Here is a 15,113-nt window from a genome sequence, read left to right as displayed (position 1 = left end):
TTCAATATCCTTCCTTATTGTGTACGCTCGTCCGGGCACAGTATCCTAACTGAGGCTTGGAGGAGGGTCATAGGGGGAGGAGCCAGTGCACACCAGGTAGTCCTAAAGATTTTACTTTTGTGCCCAGTCTCCTGCGGAGCCGCTATTCCCCATGGTCCTTACGGAGTCCCCAGCATCCACTACGGACTATGAGAAATAGAATTATCGGTAAGTAAATTCTTATTTTATTTTGCAAACATGTCTTCCAGGGGCAAGGCTAACAAGGATTTTCCCACAGGACCCTGAAAATAATGGATTGTTTGTCCGCTGCTTCACGTCATCGACACGTGGGGCACTGGCGATACCCTGTCAGGAACAGGTTTGGGCGGCGATGTTGACACAGGTAATGTCTCAACTTGTAGATCGCCTGGTGATCTTGTAGATCGCCTCCAGCACCGCTGCCATCTACAGCCAGCTGGGCGCCTATGGTAGGTGCTGCTTCTCTCCAAACTCCGATTCCTCCTATAGAACCACCATGGATACAGTCCTTTAATCAGTCTATACAGTGCTTAACACAAATGTCAGTTTCTGTACAGCAGCTCTTAGACAGACATAAGATGCATAGGCGCAGGTTGCATGCACGTGAAAGTTCCACTCCACTGTTTGACCAATCTGACCTGGAGTCAGTTTCAGAACCCGAGGAGACAAGGTCGGTTGTAACGGAAGATTCTTTGTCCCTTACTGATATTGATGCCCTTGTTAGAGCAGTCAGGTCTGTGCTACAAATTAAGGACACTGACTCGTCTTCTAGGGACAAAGCTCCATTGTTTAAATGAAAAAAGGAGTTAACACGGTTTCCTTCCTAAGCTCAGTTATACCCCTTTCACACAGCCATAAATTTCCCGGGTTAAAACACATGAACGCGCATCAACCCGGGAAATTTCTTGGTGTGAAAGGGTACAGGGACAAAAACCCGGGTTTTCTGTCCCCGCATTTCAACCCTGCAATCGACCAGGGTTGGTCCCGGGATGATCCCTGGACAGTGTGAATGGTGCAGGGACATGTCCCACCTTCCCGGGTTGCCTATACTGATGCTGATTGGCTATTCAGGGCACTTCCTGGTCTTGTGTCTTTTCTGAGACGCCCATTTTCAGAAAATGCAGGGCCATCCCGGGTTCAGTATGAAAGGTGCAGACCCGGGATGTCCCGGCAAAAAATGCAGGTGTGAAAGGTGCCAACCCGGGAATGTCCCTGCATGAGCCCGTGGCAGAATTCCCGGGTTTTGCCCCTGCATTTCTGGTGTGAAAGGGGTATTAGAGGATCTGTTAGAAGTTGCATGGGCTGAGCCCACTAAACGGTTTCACGTGCCTATGCGCATGTCTTCCTTTTAACCACTATCTTCTAAAGAGCGTGCTAAGTGGGGAAACCTCTTCCCCAGTGGACGCCCATGTTGCAAGATTGGTGAGATCATCAGTCCTTCCTATTCCAGATACGTCCTCCCTTAAAGGTCCTTCAGACAGGAACATAGAAAATTTTCCAAAAACTGCCTATTCACATGCTAGAGCTATTGCTCATCCATCCTAGGCATTAGCTTTGGTTGCTAAAGCCATTGGCAGCTGGTCAGAAAAAAGTACTTTCTTCTGAACCTAATAGACTGAAATTGCTCGCCCATGTACTAAATATCCAAAAGGGTAGTGCCTACTTGGGTGAAGCGGCCATGGATGTAGGGGTCTTGATGTCCACAATGTTAGCAGCGACTATAGCAACTAGAAGGGCTCTCTGACTATGGTCATGGCGATCTGATGGCCAACTCAGAAAAGGCATTAGAGGTGCTTCCGTTTTCCGGAGATAGTGCTCTTCGAACAGGAACATGATAAAATTGCCACAACCTTGGCTGCAGCCAAGACAACCTCCTTAAATTCGTCCGCTCCATCCAAAATTAAAACCATTTTTCGGTCCTTTTGCCCGCAAGGTAGAGCTTAAGGTAAAGGCATCTTCTCGGTACTGGGCCTCTTCCAAGGGATCAAAGCCCCGCGCTAAGCAGCCATGGGCTACCAGATGGCCATTTCTAAAGCAGACTGATAAGTCTGTCGAGTGACGGGGCGGGCCTCCCCCTGGGGGACCCCAGGGTGGTATGCTGACTTCTGCTGTTTGCCATGTTGTGGTTAGAAACCACGTTGGATGCCTGGGTCAAAGACATTGTTTCACAAGGGTACGCCATGACCTTTTGGAAACCTACGCATCTATGGTTCTTTTCCACGGGACTCCCAGAAGATCCAGGGAGAGCAGAAGCTCTTTGGGAATCTGTACGCTCCCTGCTAACCTCCAATGAAATTATCTCAATTCCTCCGTCCCAGTGGGGATAAGGGTTTTATTCAAAGCTGTTTCTGGTACGGAAGCCAGATGGCTCCTACCGTCCTATCCTCAATTTAAAGTAATTGAACAAGTTACTGCAAATCCCTAAATTCTGCATGGAGTCCCTTCACACTTATCCTAGCCATGTTTTCTGGCATCCCTGGACATTAAGGATGCGTATTTGCTTGTCCCCATTCATGCAGTCATCAACTGTTCCTCAGATTTGCCATTCGACGAGACTAATATCCGTTTCAAGTGTTGCCATCCGGCTTGTCAATTGCACCTCTGGTATTTATGAAAATGATGATGGTCATGGCAGCACACCTACGTCGCATAGGGATCCGGATTCTAGCTTACTTGGACGACCTCCTCCTCATGGCCCAGTCCCTGGATGTATTGGTTCAACATTTTCAAGTAACAGTGGATCTTCTGCAGTTGCACAACTGGAAGAGAAATTGGTGCAAATCATCCTTCCTGCCTTTGCAGGATATTTTACACTTGGGATCCCAGCTCAATTCGCGACTACGAACGCATCTTCTTCCCACAAGACAAGATTCTGGCCCTGCAATCCAAAATTCAGCATTTTCTTCATTATCGGCGGGTATCTGTACAGGGTTGTATGCGGATTCTAGGGTCCATAGTAGCCACTTTAGACATGGTGCAGTACGTTCAGTTTCACTCACAGCCTCTACAGTTGGAGGTACTGGCCAAGTGGAACGGGTCCCATCTGCACATCAACATTCAGACCATTGTCCTTTCCCGGGAAGTTTGGTGCTCGTTGGCGTGGTGGCTTCTCCAGGCCAATCGGAACCAGGGTCGCCCATTTTGGATCCAGAACTGCATACTGCTCACAACAGATGCCAGCCTGCTGGGTTGGGGCTCAGTCTTGGAACAGCAGACGTTCCAATGACGCTGGACAGTACAAGAAAGCAAACTTCCAATCGGTGTCTTTGAGTTCAGGGCAACATACAAGGCCCTTCGTGCATTAAACTCTTCTCCAGGGTTGTCGAGATACAATCGAGCAACATAACCGCGGCCAGTTACATAAACAGACAAGGCGGCAGTCGCGGTGCGATGAGGGAAACACACATCTTCCATTGGTCGGAACGACATCTAACCGCTCTGTCAGCAGTGTTCATTCCGGGAGTCCTGAATTGGGAAGCATACTTCCTAAGTTGGCAGTTTTTCAATTGCTAGTCTGTTGATGGGGACTTCCGGATATCGACATGATGGCGTCACAACACAAACACCAGGTACCACGGTACTGCGCTCGCACAAGGGATTCGGCAGCTTTCCTGGTAGACGCCTTAACAGTTCTGTGGGAGTTTCCACTGGTATGTCTTTCCTCCTGTCTCAATGCTGCTATGGATTCTTGGCAAATTCAAGCTGGAGGTGGGCCTGATGATACTCAAAGCCCCAGACTGGCTGATGGAGGCTGGTACGCAGATCTTCAGATTCTATCTATTCATCTCTCCGTCTCCTGCGGCGGCTAGATCTTCTGTCCCAAGGTTCTTGTCTGCATCCAGATCTCGACAGGTTGGCTTTGACAGGGTGGCTGAGACATCTGTCCTAAGAGAAAAAGGCTTTTTACAGAAAGTTATCTCTACCATGCTCAGAGCCAGGAAACCACCTTCCTCCAGGCTTTATCACAGAGTGTGGAAGGATTTTCTAATTTGTTTTCCGTACTTTGGCATTTTGTAAAACTGACAACTTGTCATCTGTTACAAAACCAGTGGGACAAACCAGATTTTTATGGATCCAAGGAGTTATCCGACAAACTTGTATAACTCGTGGCCGGTGCCAACCAGAGTTTAGGCTCATTAAACTCATTAGTTCTCGAGTGTTGTTCAGCGGCTGTTTGCAGAGTGGTGTTGTAACATGTTTGTCCACTTGATTACTCTTTCCTCCCCGTTCCTGCTTAGGCTTAGTTAACCTTTAACTGAAGGCAGGTGGATTATAGAGTGGGAGGAGTGAAGTTCAAATCATTTAGAATGTAAAGTGGTAGCTCCACACACCGGTCTATACCACAGTGTAACTCCATTGTCCCCCATGCAATTGGTGGAATGGTAAGTATGTAGATCTTGTTTTGTTTTTGATTTTTGCCTCCCATCATTTTCAGTGTTTTCTTCAGAAAACCAAAACTTACCACCTAGTGTATTTGTGTATTGAGTTAAAGTTGTATATTTGTGTTTCACTGGAAAAATAAAATACAGCACTTCATTTTCTCTAAGTTCACATGTACTTGTAAAATAAATAAATAAATAAATAAATAAATAAATTAGATGTTGATGGGTGCAAAGATTGCACTACATACTTCAGTAGCATTCAGTGCAGTGGTAGGCAACAGGTGGCCCTCTAAGCCTATGCTTGTGGTCTACAGCTCCGTCCTGCTTTATTGTTGGATTTGGTTGTTATAGTTCTACTTTATTTAAAATGTCCATTTATATGCTATTATTGATAGGTTCACTTTCTTTAATTTAAATGTATTTCTATTGAAATTAAGGGTAATATGTGACCCTTTTTAATGGTTAGTGTCAGAGGGCCACCTGTGCGGCCCCTGAAGCATATCAGGTTGCCTATCACTGATTTTAGCTGAAGTAGATGTTCTCTTGATCGTTAATTATTTATTTGCAGATCCTCAGCGATCATCTGCTCATGCCCGTACAGCATCAACTAGTCTCTTTCATGAAACAGACCTTGTGGTTTCTTACACAGATCTGGACAACCTTTTCAATTCTGATGAAGATGATCTCACGGTAAGTTTTTTCCTATACTGCATGTGAATATTTCCCATTTCTTCCCAGTGCTATAGATTTGTAGATCCTTCTTCTTCTTTTTTTTTTCTTCTTCTATCGTAGGTAGCTAATTGGTATGTGTGTGTATACATTTATCCACGTATATAATCATAACTTATGGTTTTAATTATTTATTATGCTTGAAAATTTAAAATGATAAATTATCTTACTTCTATGTTCTTTGCAGCCTGGATCGAAGAGAACCCATAACACCGATGACAAGAACAGCAAAGACTCAAAATCTGGAAACTTGGACCCTCTCTCATGCATAAGTAATTGATTTTCTTGTTCAAAACACTTCTCCAACAGTATGTTATGTATGTGTGAGAGGGTTCTGTTCTTAAAATTAGTGGACACAGATGTAAAGTTTTGCTGCTGCGTCAGTTATTTCTTTAGGAAGTGCATCGGGCAACAGCCGAGCCTCATTAGGAGCATCCGCTGGGAGAATGTAACACCATGATGTTCTAATCATTGGTTGACAGATATATGATGACCTGGGGGGGGGGAGAAATAATTTTAAAAGTGGATGCATGTGGGACAAGTGTTAAATGGTTTGAACCTAATTCAATCATCTAAAAAAAGACAAGTTATGAACATTTATTTATTTATTTATATTTTAGCCAGTGTAGTGGTTATAGGGAATCCTGTAATAGCTTTACATGCAGATGGCATATAGTGTTCATTACATCTAGCAGCTGATTGGTCATGAGCTGCAGGTAAACATGATCTCGTATATAGTATGTACTTTGTCACAGAAAGTTAATACTCCTTTCACAATGCCTAAGTAACGGTTTGTTGTTGTTTTTTTTCGGGTTTTTTTTTTTTTTTTCTGATGCACATGCACTGACCTGGGACTTGGCTATGTGTGAACAGAAACAACCCAGGTCAGATTACTGGGTACCCAACCCTGCTCCGTACCAGGGTTATTCCCGGGTCAAACCCGGATCACCCGTAGCGTGAACGGCAGAACGTGGGTCATGCCTAAAGGTATTGGCAGGATCATTGGCTCTTGGAGATGATTTCATTTTCAAGTGTCCACTGCCTGAAAGAGGACCCGGGTCCAACTGCCATGTGTAAAAGAGGGTCTGAAGGTGAGACCCAGGTTGAAGTCTGGCTTATTGACCAGGTTCAGAGCCATGAAATTCCCAGCTGTTAAATGTGCAAAGGGTATGGGTGTCGAACCTAGATGTACTGATAGCAATAATTTTAAAGTATAGATGGAGTAAATCCTGACTGCAGATGTACTACTTAATTGCTATCGCCATGAAGACTTCATTGATTACTTCTAAAACATTTTTGACTATAAATATTGTTTACAATGGGGAATTTTAGTGTTTTCATTTAATGTTGTGTCTCCCACGTGCAGTGTACATTAGTGTCTCTATACGCCCTCCTTATAATTGATTTCGAGTTAAAGCAAGTGTTTCAGTCAAGTAACACCTAAAAATAAACAATAACCTGCGCAATTAGGGGATAAGAGGAATGATGCATCTTGGTCTGTACAGTGTGCTTGGCTTTTTTACCCTGGTACTGAGCCACAGAAGAGGAGCTTAGCAGGCTCTTTATGGCAGTGTCTTAACAGTGCAAGAGAATCCCTATGTAGCAGTCCTACGTTACAAGGATGATGACTTTAATTGTTATAAGTAGGTAGTATTGATCTATGGGGCTGATTCAATTGTTTTTACCCTGCGGCTGCCATAGGGGGCGTGAAACGGAGCAATTAAATCGTTGCTTTGTTTAGACGCACAGCCTCCTGAGGTGCGGGAAGAAATGTGCTTAGTCACCACTTTGGTAATCCGAACGGGAGTTTGGTTGCCCAAAGCAGGGGTGTAGCCGTTTTACACTTCTAAACCCCGTCTATCTGGGTGCGACATGCGTGCATGGGCCCGTTTAGATGGAATTTTTAGATGCTCAAAACAATTGAATTGGCCTCTATGACTTATTAGACGTAATAGATGTTTCTCTGACGTCCTAAGTGGATTCTGGGACTCCGTAAGGACCACGGGGAATAGTGGCTCCGCAGGAGACTGGGCACAACTAAAAGAAAGCTTTTGGTCTAACTGGTGTGCACTGGCTCCTCCCTCTATGACCCTCCTCCAGACCTCAGTTAGAATCTTGTGCCCGGCTGAGCTGGATGCACACTAGGGGCTCTCCTGAGCTCCTAGAAAAGAAAGTATATTTTAGGTTTTTTATTTTCAGTGAGATCTGCTGGCAACAGACTCTCACTGCTACGAGGGACTAAGGGGAGAAGAAGCGAACCTACCTGATTGGAGATAGTTTGGGCTTCTTAGGCTACTGGACACCATTAGCTCCAGAGGGATCGAACACAGGACCCGACCTCGATCGTTCGGTCCCGGAGCCGCGCCGCGCCGCCGTCCCCCTTACAGAGCCAGAAGCATGAAGATGGTCCTGAAAATCGGCGGCAGAAGACTTCGGTCTTCAACAAGGTAGCGCACAGCACTGCAGCTGTGCGCCATTGCTCCTCATGCACACCTCACAACTCCGGTCACTGATGGGTGCAGGGCGCTGGGGGGGGGCGCCCTGAGCAGCAATATTCATACCTTGGCTGGCAAAAAATCACAATATATAGTCCCAGAGGCTATATATGTGATAAATACCCCTGCCAGAATCCATAAAAAAAGCGGGAGAAAAGTCAGCCGAAAAAGGGGCGGGGCTATCTCCCTCAGCACATTGGCGCCATTTTTCCCTCACAGCTCCGCTGGAAGGATCGCTCCCTGGCTCTCCCCTGCAGTTTCAAGCTTCAAAAGGGTAAAAAAGAGAGGGGGGGCACTAAATTTAGGCGCAGCAATATATATATATATATATATATATATATATATATATATATATATATATATATAAGCAGCTATAAGGGAAAACACTCAGTTAGTGTTAATCCCTGTGTTATATAGCGCTCTGGTGTGTGCTGGCATACTCTCTCTCTGTCTCCCCAAAGGGCTTTGTGGGGTCCTGTCCTCTGTGTGTGCGGTGTGTCGGTACGGCTGTGTCGACATGTTTGATGAAGAGGCTTACGTGGAGGCGGAGCAGATGCCGATAAATGTGATGTCACCCCCTGCGGGGTCGACACCTGAGTGGATGGTTATGTGGAAGGAATTACGCGACAGTGTCGACTCCTTACATAAAAGGTTTGACGACATACCAAATATGGGACAGCCGGCTTCTCAGCCTGTGCCTGCCCAGGCGTCTCAAAAGCCATCAGGGGCTTTTAAAACGCCCGCTACCTCAGATGGCAGACACAGATGTCGACACGGATACTGACTCCAGTGTCGACGACGATGAGACTAATGTAACTTCCAATAGGGCCACACGTTACATGATTGAGGCAATGAAAAATGTGTTGCATATTTCTGATGTTACCCCAGGTACCACAAAAAAAGGTATTATGTTTGGAGAGAAAAAACTACCAGTAGTTTTTCCTCCATCTGAGGAATTAAATGAAGTGTGTGAAGAAGCGTGGGCTTCCCCCGATAAGAAACTGGTAATTTCTAAAAGGTAACTAATGACGTACCCTTTCCCGCCAGAGGATAGGTCACGTTGGGAAACATCCCCTAGGGTGGATAAAGCGCTCACACGCTTGTCAAAGAAGGTGGCACTACCGTCTCCGGATACGGCCGCCCTAAAGGAACCTGCTGATAGAAAGCAGGAGGCTATCCTGAAGTCTGTATATACACACACAGGTATTATACTGAGACCAGCTATTGCTTCAGCATGGATGTGCAGTGCTGCAGCTGCGTGGTCAGATTCCCTGTCGGAAAATATTGATACCCTAGACAGGGACACTATATTGCTAACCGTAGAGCATATTAAAGACTCAGTCTTATACATGAGAGATGCACAGAGCGATATTTGCCGGCTGGCATCTAAAATAAGTGCAATGTCCATTTCTGCCAGGAGAGGGTTATGGACTCGGCAGTGGGCAGGTGATGCAGATTCTAAAAGGCACATGGAAGTTTTGCCTTATAAGGGTGAGGAGTTGTTCGGGGATGGTCTCTCGGACCTCGTTTCCACAGCAACAGCTGGGAAGTCTACATTTTTACCCCATGTTCCCTCACAGCCAAAGAAAGCACCGTATTATCAGGTACAGTCCTTTCGGCCCCATAAGGGCAAGCGGGTTAAAGGCGCGTCCTTTCTGCCCAGAGGTAGAGGGAAAAAGCTGCAGCATACAGCCAGTTCCCAGGAGCAAAAGTCCTCCCCCGCTTCCTCCAAGTCCACCGCATGACGCTGGGGCTCCACAGGCGGAGCCAGGTACGGTGGGGGCCCGTCTCAAAAACTTCAGCAATCAGTGAGCTCGCTCACGGGTGGATCCCTGGATCCTTCAAGTAGTATCTCAGGGGTACAAGCTGGAATTCGAGATGTCTTCCCCCCCCCCCCCCCCCCCCCGCCGTTTCCTAAAATCTGCCTTGCCAACAACTCCCTCAGGCAGGGAGGCAGTGTTAGAGGCAATTCACAAGCTGTATTCCCAGCAGGTGATAGTCAAAGTGCCCCTACTTCAACAAGGACGGGGTTACTATTCCACAATGTTTGTGGTACCGAAACCGGACGGTTCGGTGAGACCCATTTTAAATTTGAAATCCTTGAACACATATATTAAAAAATTCAAGTTCAAGATGGAATCGCTCAGGGCGGTTTTTGCAAGCCTGGACGAGGGGGATTACATGGTATCACTGGACATCAAGGATGCTTACCTGCATGTCCCCATTTACCATCCTCACCAGGAGTACCTCAGATTTGTGGTACAGGATTGTCATTACCAATTCCAGACGTTGCCGTTTGGTCTCTCCACGGCTCCGAGGGTATTTACCAAGGTAATGGCCGAAATGATGATACTCCTTCGAAAGAAGGGAGTTTTAATTATCCCGTACTTGGACGATCTCCTGATAAAGGCGAGGTCCAGGGAGCAGTTGTTGGTCGGGGTAGCACTATCTCGGGAGGTGCTACAACAGCACGGCTGGATTCTAAATATTCCAAAGTCACAGCTGGTCCCTACGACACGTCTACTGTTCCTGGGGATGGTTCTGGACACAGAACAGAAAAAAGTGTTTCTCCCGGAGGAGAAGGCCAAGGAGCTGTCATCTCTAGTCAGAGGCCTCCTAAAACCAAAACAGGTGTCGGTGCATCACTGCACGCAGATCCTGGGAAAGATGGTAGCTTCCTACGAAGCAATTCCATTCGGCAGGTTCCACGCAAGAACCTTTCAGTGGGACCTGTTGGACAAGTGGTCCGGATCGCATCTTCAGATGCATCGGCTGATAACCCTGTCTCCAAGGACCAGGGTGTCTCTGCTGTGGTGGCTGCAAAGTGCTCATCTTCAAGAGGGCCGCAGATTCGGCATACAGGACTGGGTCCTGGTGACCACGGATGCCAGCCTTCGAGGCTGGGGGGCAGTCACACAGGGAAGAAACTTCCAAGGACTATGGTCAAGTCAGGAGACTTCCCTACACCTAAATATTCTGGAACTGAGGGCCATTTTCAAAGCCCTAGGTCAGGCAAAACCCCTGCTTCAAAACCAGCCAGTACTGATCCAGTCAGACAACATCACGGCAGTCGCCCATGTAAACCGACAGGGCGGCACAAGAAGCAGGACGGCGATGGCAGAAGCCACAAGGATTCTCCGATGGGCGGAAAATCACGTGTTAGCACTGTCAGCAGTGTTCATTCCGGGAGTGGACAACTGGGAAGCAGACTTCCTCAGCAGACACGACCTCCACCCGGGAGAGTGGGGACTTCATCCGGAAGTTTTCCAACTGATTGTAAACCGTTGGGAAAAGCCACAGGTGGACATGATGGCGTCCCGCCTAAACAAAAAGCTAGAAAGATATTGCGCCAGGTCGAGAGACCCTCAGGCGATAGCTGTGGACGCTCTAGTGACACCGTGGGTGTACCGGTCGGTTTGTGTGTTCCCTCCTCTTCCTCTCATACCAAAGGTACTGAGGATAATAAGGAGAAGAGGAGTAAGAACTATACTCATTGTTCCGGATTGGCCAAGAAGAGCTTGGTACCCGGAACTTCAAGAAATGATCTCAGAGGACCCATGGCCTCTGCCACTCAGACAGGACCTGCTGCAGCAGGGGCCCTGTCTGTTCCAAGACTTACCGCTGCTGCGTTTGACGGCATGGCGGTTGAACACCGGATCCTGAAGGAAAAGGGCATTCCGGAGGAAGTCATTCCTACGCTGATTAAAGCTAGGAAAGAAGTGACCGCAAACCATTATCACCGCATTTGGCGAAAATATGTTGCGTGTTGTGAGGCCAGGAAGGCCCCAATGGAGGAATTTCAGCTGGGCCGTTTTCTGCACTTCCTACAGTCAGGGGTGACTATGGGCTTCAAATTGGGTTCCATTAAGGTCCAGATTTCGGCTCTATCGATTTTCTTCCAGAGAGAACTGGCTTCACTACCTCAAGTTCAGACTTTTGTTAAGGGAGTGCTGAATATTCAGCCCCCTTTTGTGCCTCCAGTGGCACCTTGGGATCTCAACGTGGTGTTGGATTTCGTAAAGTCACATTGGTTTGAGCCACTTAAAACCGTGGAATTGAAATATCTCACGTGGAAAGTGGTCATGTTGTTGGCCTTGGCCTCGGCCAGGCGTGTATCAGAATTGGCGGCTTTGTCATGTAAAAGCCCTTATCTGATTTTCCATATGGATAGGGCAGAATTGAGGACTCGTCCCCAGTTTCTCCCTAAGGTGGTATTAGCTTTTCATCTGAACCAACCTATCGTGGTGCCTGCGGCTACAAAAGACTTGGAGGCTTCCAAGTTGTTGGACGTAGTCAGGGCCCTGAAAATTTATGTTTCCAGGACAGCTGGAGCCAGAAAGACTGACTCGCTATTTATCCTGTATGCGCCCAACAAGTTGGGTGCCCCTGCTTCAAAGCAGACTATTGCTCGCTGGATCTGTAGTACGATTCAGCTTGCACATTCTGCGGCTGGACTGCCGCATCCTAAATCGGTGAAAGCCCATTCCACGAGGAAGGTGGGCTCTTCTTGGGCGGCTGCTGAGGGGTCTCGGCTCTACAACTTTGCCGAGCAGCTACTTGGTCGGGGTCAAACACATTTGCTAAATTCTACAAGTTTGACACCCTGGCTGAGGAGGACCTAGAGTTTGCCCATTCGGTGCTGCAGAGTCATCCGCACTCTCCCGCCCATTTGGGAGCTTTGGTATAATCCCCATGGTCCTTACGGAGTCCCAGCATCCACTTAGGACGTCAGAGAAAATAAGAATTTACTCACCGGTAATTCTATTTCTCGTAGTCCGTAGTGGATGCTGGGCGCCCATCCCAAGTGCGGATTGTCTGCAATACTTGTATATAGTTATTGTTTAACTAAAGGGTAATTGTTGAGCCATCTGTTGAGAGGCTCAGTTGTTGTCATACTGTTAACTGGGTATTGTATCACGAGTTATACGGTGTGATTGGTGTGGCTGGTATGAGTCTTACCCGGGATTCAAAATCCTTCCTTATTGTGTCAGCTCTTCCGGGCACAGTATCCTAACTGAGGTCTGGAGGAGGGTCATAGAGGGAGGAGCCAGTGCACACCAGTTAGACCAAAAGCTTTCTTTTAGTTGTGCCCAGTCTCCTGCGGAGCCGCTATTCCCCATGGTCCTTACGGAGTCCCAGCATCCACTACGGACTACGAGAAATAGAATTACTTGTGAGTAAATTCTTATTTTAAGGCATTCTTGGCTATGCTGATGTGGGAAGCAGCATAGTGAAAATTTTCTAGAATTTTCAGGTTTAGTCCTAGAAAAAAATTCTAAACCTGAGGAAGTATGATTTATTTTAACTACATATTTGTTGGTGTGTGAGGAAAGATGAGAACTATAAAGTGCACATTTTCATCCAATTATTCAATGAGGGGAATTCAGTTCAACGTCCTGTGCCTCTGTAAATTCTTGGCAAAGGTACTTTGTGACCAGTATCTTTGTTAATTAATGAAGATTATGTACTGTAATATAACCAGAGGCACATTTCACTGAATCTAATTCACTCCAATGTGATCAGTCAGGTCTCAAGATTTTCTTTATAAAAGTGCATTTGTATGATATATGCAAATATCATTCTTTATGTATTCTGTAGGTACAGTTGATCTTCATAAAATGTATCCTACTCCTCCGTCTCTGGAACAGCACTTCATGGGATTTTCTCCTATGAACATGAACAGCAAAGACTACGGCAATATGGACACTACACTAGGTGGCACAACACTTGACGGAATAACTGCCCAGTTCAAAATAGAAATTGATGAAGGATTCTGTAGCCCAAAACCTTATGAAATTAAGGTAAAGTTAGGGTTTGCAAATATTTATTGGCGTTTATAAAATAGTTTTTTCTTACTGTACTTTTGTCAAAATTAGATTGGTGTTATTTGCCATTGTCAGTCTTTGCTATATAGAGGCATTTCTCCCATATATGTTCTTAAAATAGCTCATAGGTTCGGGAAATGTTATTTCTTATTTAAAAACGCTATTTAAAAAAATCTCTCTAATTTTTTTTTTTTTTTTTATGTTTGATAGTGTTTACACTAGCAGGTCAGATTATTCTCCTTGGGCTAATGCAGCAGAGTTTACATGTGTGTTGGTGGTTGTTACCATATTTGGGTTTCCTGGTAATTTGACTCTACCTCTCTGGGGTATATTCAATAAGAGTCGGGTCCATTCCGACATGCAGTTGTTGGAATGGACCCGACAACCCCTATTCAACCAAATCCGACTGTCGGATTTGTCCGCTCCCGTTGTCATGGCCTGCTGCTGTCAGTGGCGCCTGGGGGAGGGAGCTGTCTGCTGCGCCGGGAGGAGGTGTTAGCAAGGGGGTTTGGGGTGTTATCGGCCCGCTGGGGGGAGCAGACGACGGGCAGGCGGGAGGAGATGGGGGCGGTCTGCCGGGAGAAGTTGTTAGCAGTGCCCCCTGGGGAGAGGTAAAGGCGGGCCGCCGGCTGGAGTTGAAGGCGGCCACCTGGGGGAGACGGAGCGGAGGAGACTGGGGACCAGCGGCTGCAGCAGCAGAAGCTCACTGCTGCGTCCACCCGGCTCCATCAAGCGGGACGTCGCTTGCTGGAGCCGGGTGGACGCTGCCGCTGGTCCCTGCTCTCCCCGCTGCTCCCCCGTCTCCTTCTCTCTGCTCACTTATCTCAATCCGACTTTTTTTTAAAGTCGGATTGAGATTATCTGAAACGGGGCTAAAACCTGTCTGGTTTGGCCCCGCTTCCGACAATGCACGTGCATTTCGACAGCATTCTGACAAGTTGGGTCTCCCGACTTGTCGGAATAAATAGGGCCGTAATGAATAGGTCGGAACCCCTTCCGACCTAAAACTGTCGGAAGCTGCCGTCTTTCCGACAAGATGGCAGCTTCCGACAGTTATTGAATATACTCCTCTGTCGGTCAGCTAAGTCTCACTGGGCGGTCAACAGATTGGAGCGGACAGCTTCCAAATTGCAACAGTCTTCTACAGGCAGTCACTGGTAGCTTCTTTGTGGCCATCCCCTCACCAGGTCTTGGTGAGTAGCTGACAGGTAGTCTTAAACATGGTCAGTCTCCCAGGACTCTGAAGAGTCCATTGCAGGATGGTAGTTGGTAGTATGCTGTGCCCTGTAGGACGTAGCAGCTATGAGCAGCATAGTATCTTCTCCTTGACTGACTTCAGTTCATGAAAGCCTGTAAAGACACTATTCTGATGCTCTACCTCTCCTGTATCTTCTGCTGCAGTAAACTAATTTCAACGTGGGTGGACCTTATTGAGTGGTTCTTGCTTTTGGTTTGCTGTTTTGTTTTTTGGTCCATCTGTAGGGTTTTATTTTGCGCACTCTACTTATTTTTTTGTACTGCTTGTCATCTGAGAGAGTCATTCCAGACCTATACTGTATTTGAATGGGTTTCATCTATGTTCTATTTACGCTGATATGTTCATCTAAATTGCCCAGCAGGCAGTCGAGTATGGACACGTTATGTGCAGCTTGTAAAGTTGACAG

General features: G+C 46.8%; 1 protein-coding gene across 2 annotated transcripts in view; it reads left to right on the top strand.

Moving 5' to 3' along the window:
• The window catches only part of MED13 (mediator complex subunit 13), a 411,382-nt gene that overhangs the window by 284,146 nt on the left and 112,123 nt on the right, over positions 1-15,113 (top strand). Inside the window, exons 12-14 of one of the 2 annotated variants that reach the window (XM_063954032.1) lie at positions 5,050-5,090; positions 5,317-5,401; positions 13,223-13,425. In XM_063954032.1, coding sequence (XP_063810102.1) covers positions 5,050-5,090; positions 5,317-5,401; positions 13,223-13,425 — 329 coding nt within the window. Of the gene's footprint in view, positions 1-4,968; positions 5,091-5,316; positions 5,402-13,222; positions 13,426-15,113 lie in introns of both variants that reach the window. The other variant, XM_063954031.1, reaches the window with a different exon arrangement.

This window comes from Pseudophryne corroboree, chromosome 2 (assembly GCF_028390025.1).
Source record: "Pseudophryne corroboree isolate aPseCor3 chromosome 2, aPseCor3.hap2, whole genome shotgun sequence".
Classification (NCBI taxonomy): Eukaryota; Metazoa; Chordata; class Amphibia; order Anura; family Myobatrachidae; genus Pseudophryne; species Pseudophryne corroboree.
Note: the sequence above shows the minus strand (reverse complement) of the source record. Positions and strands in the feature narration are given on the sequence as shown.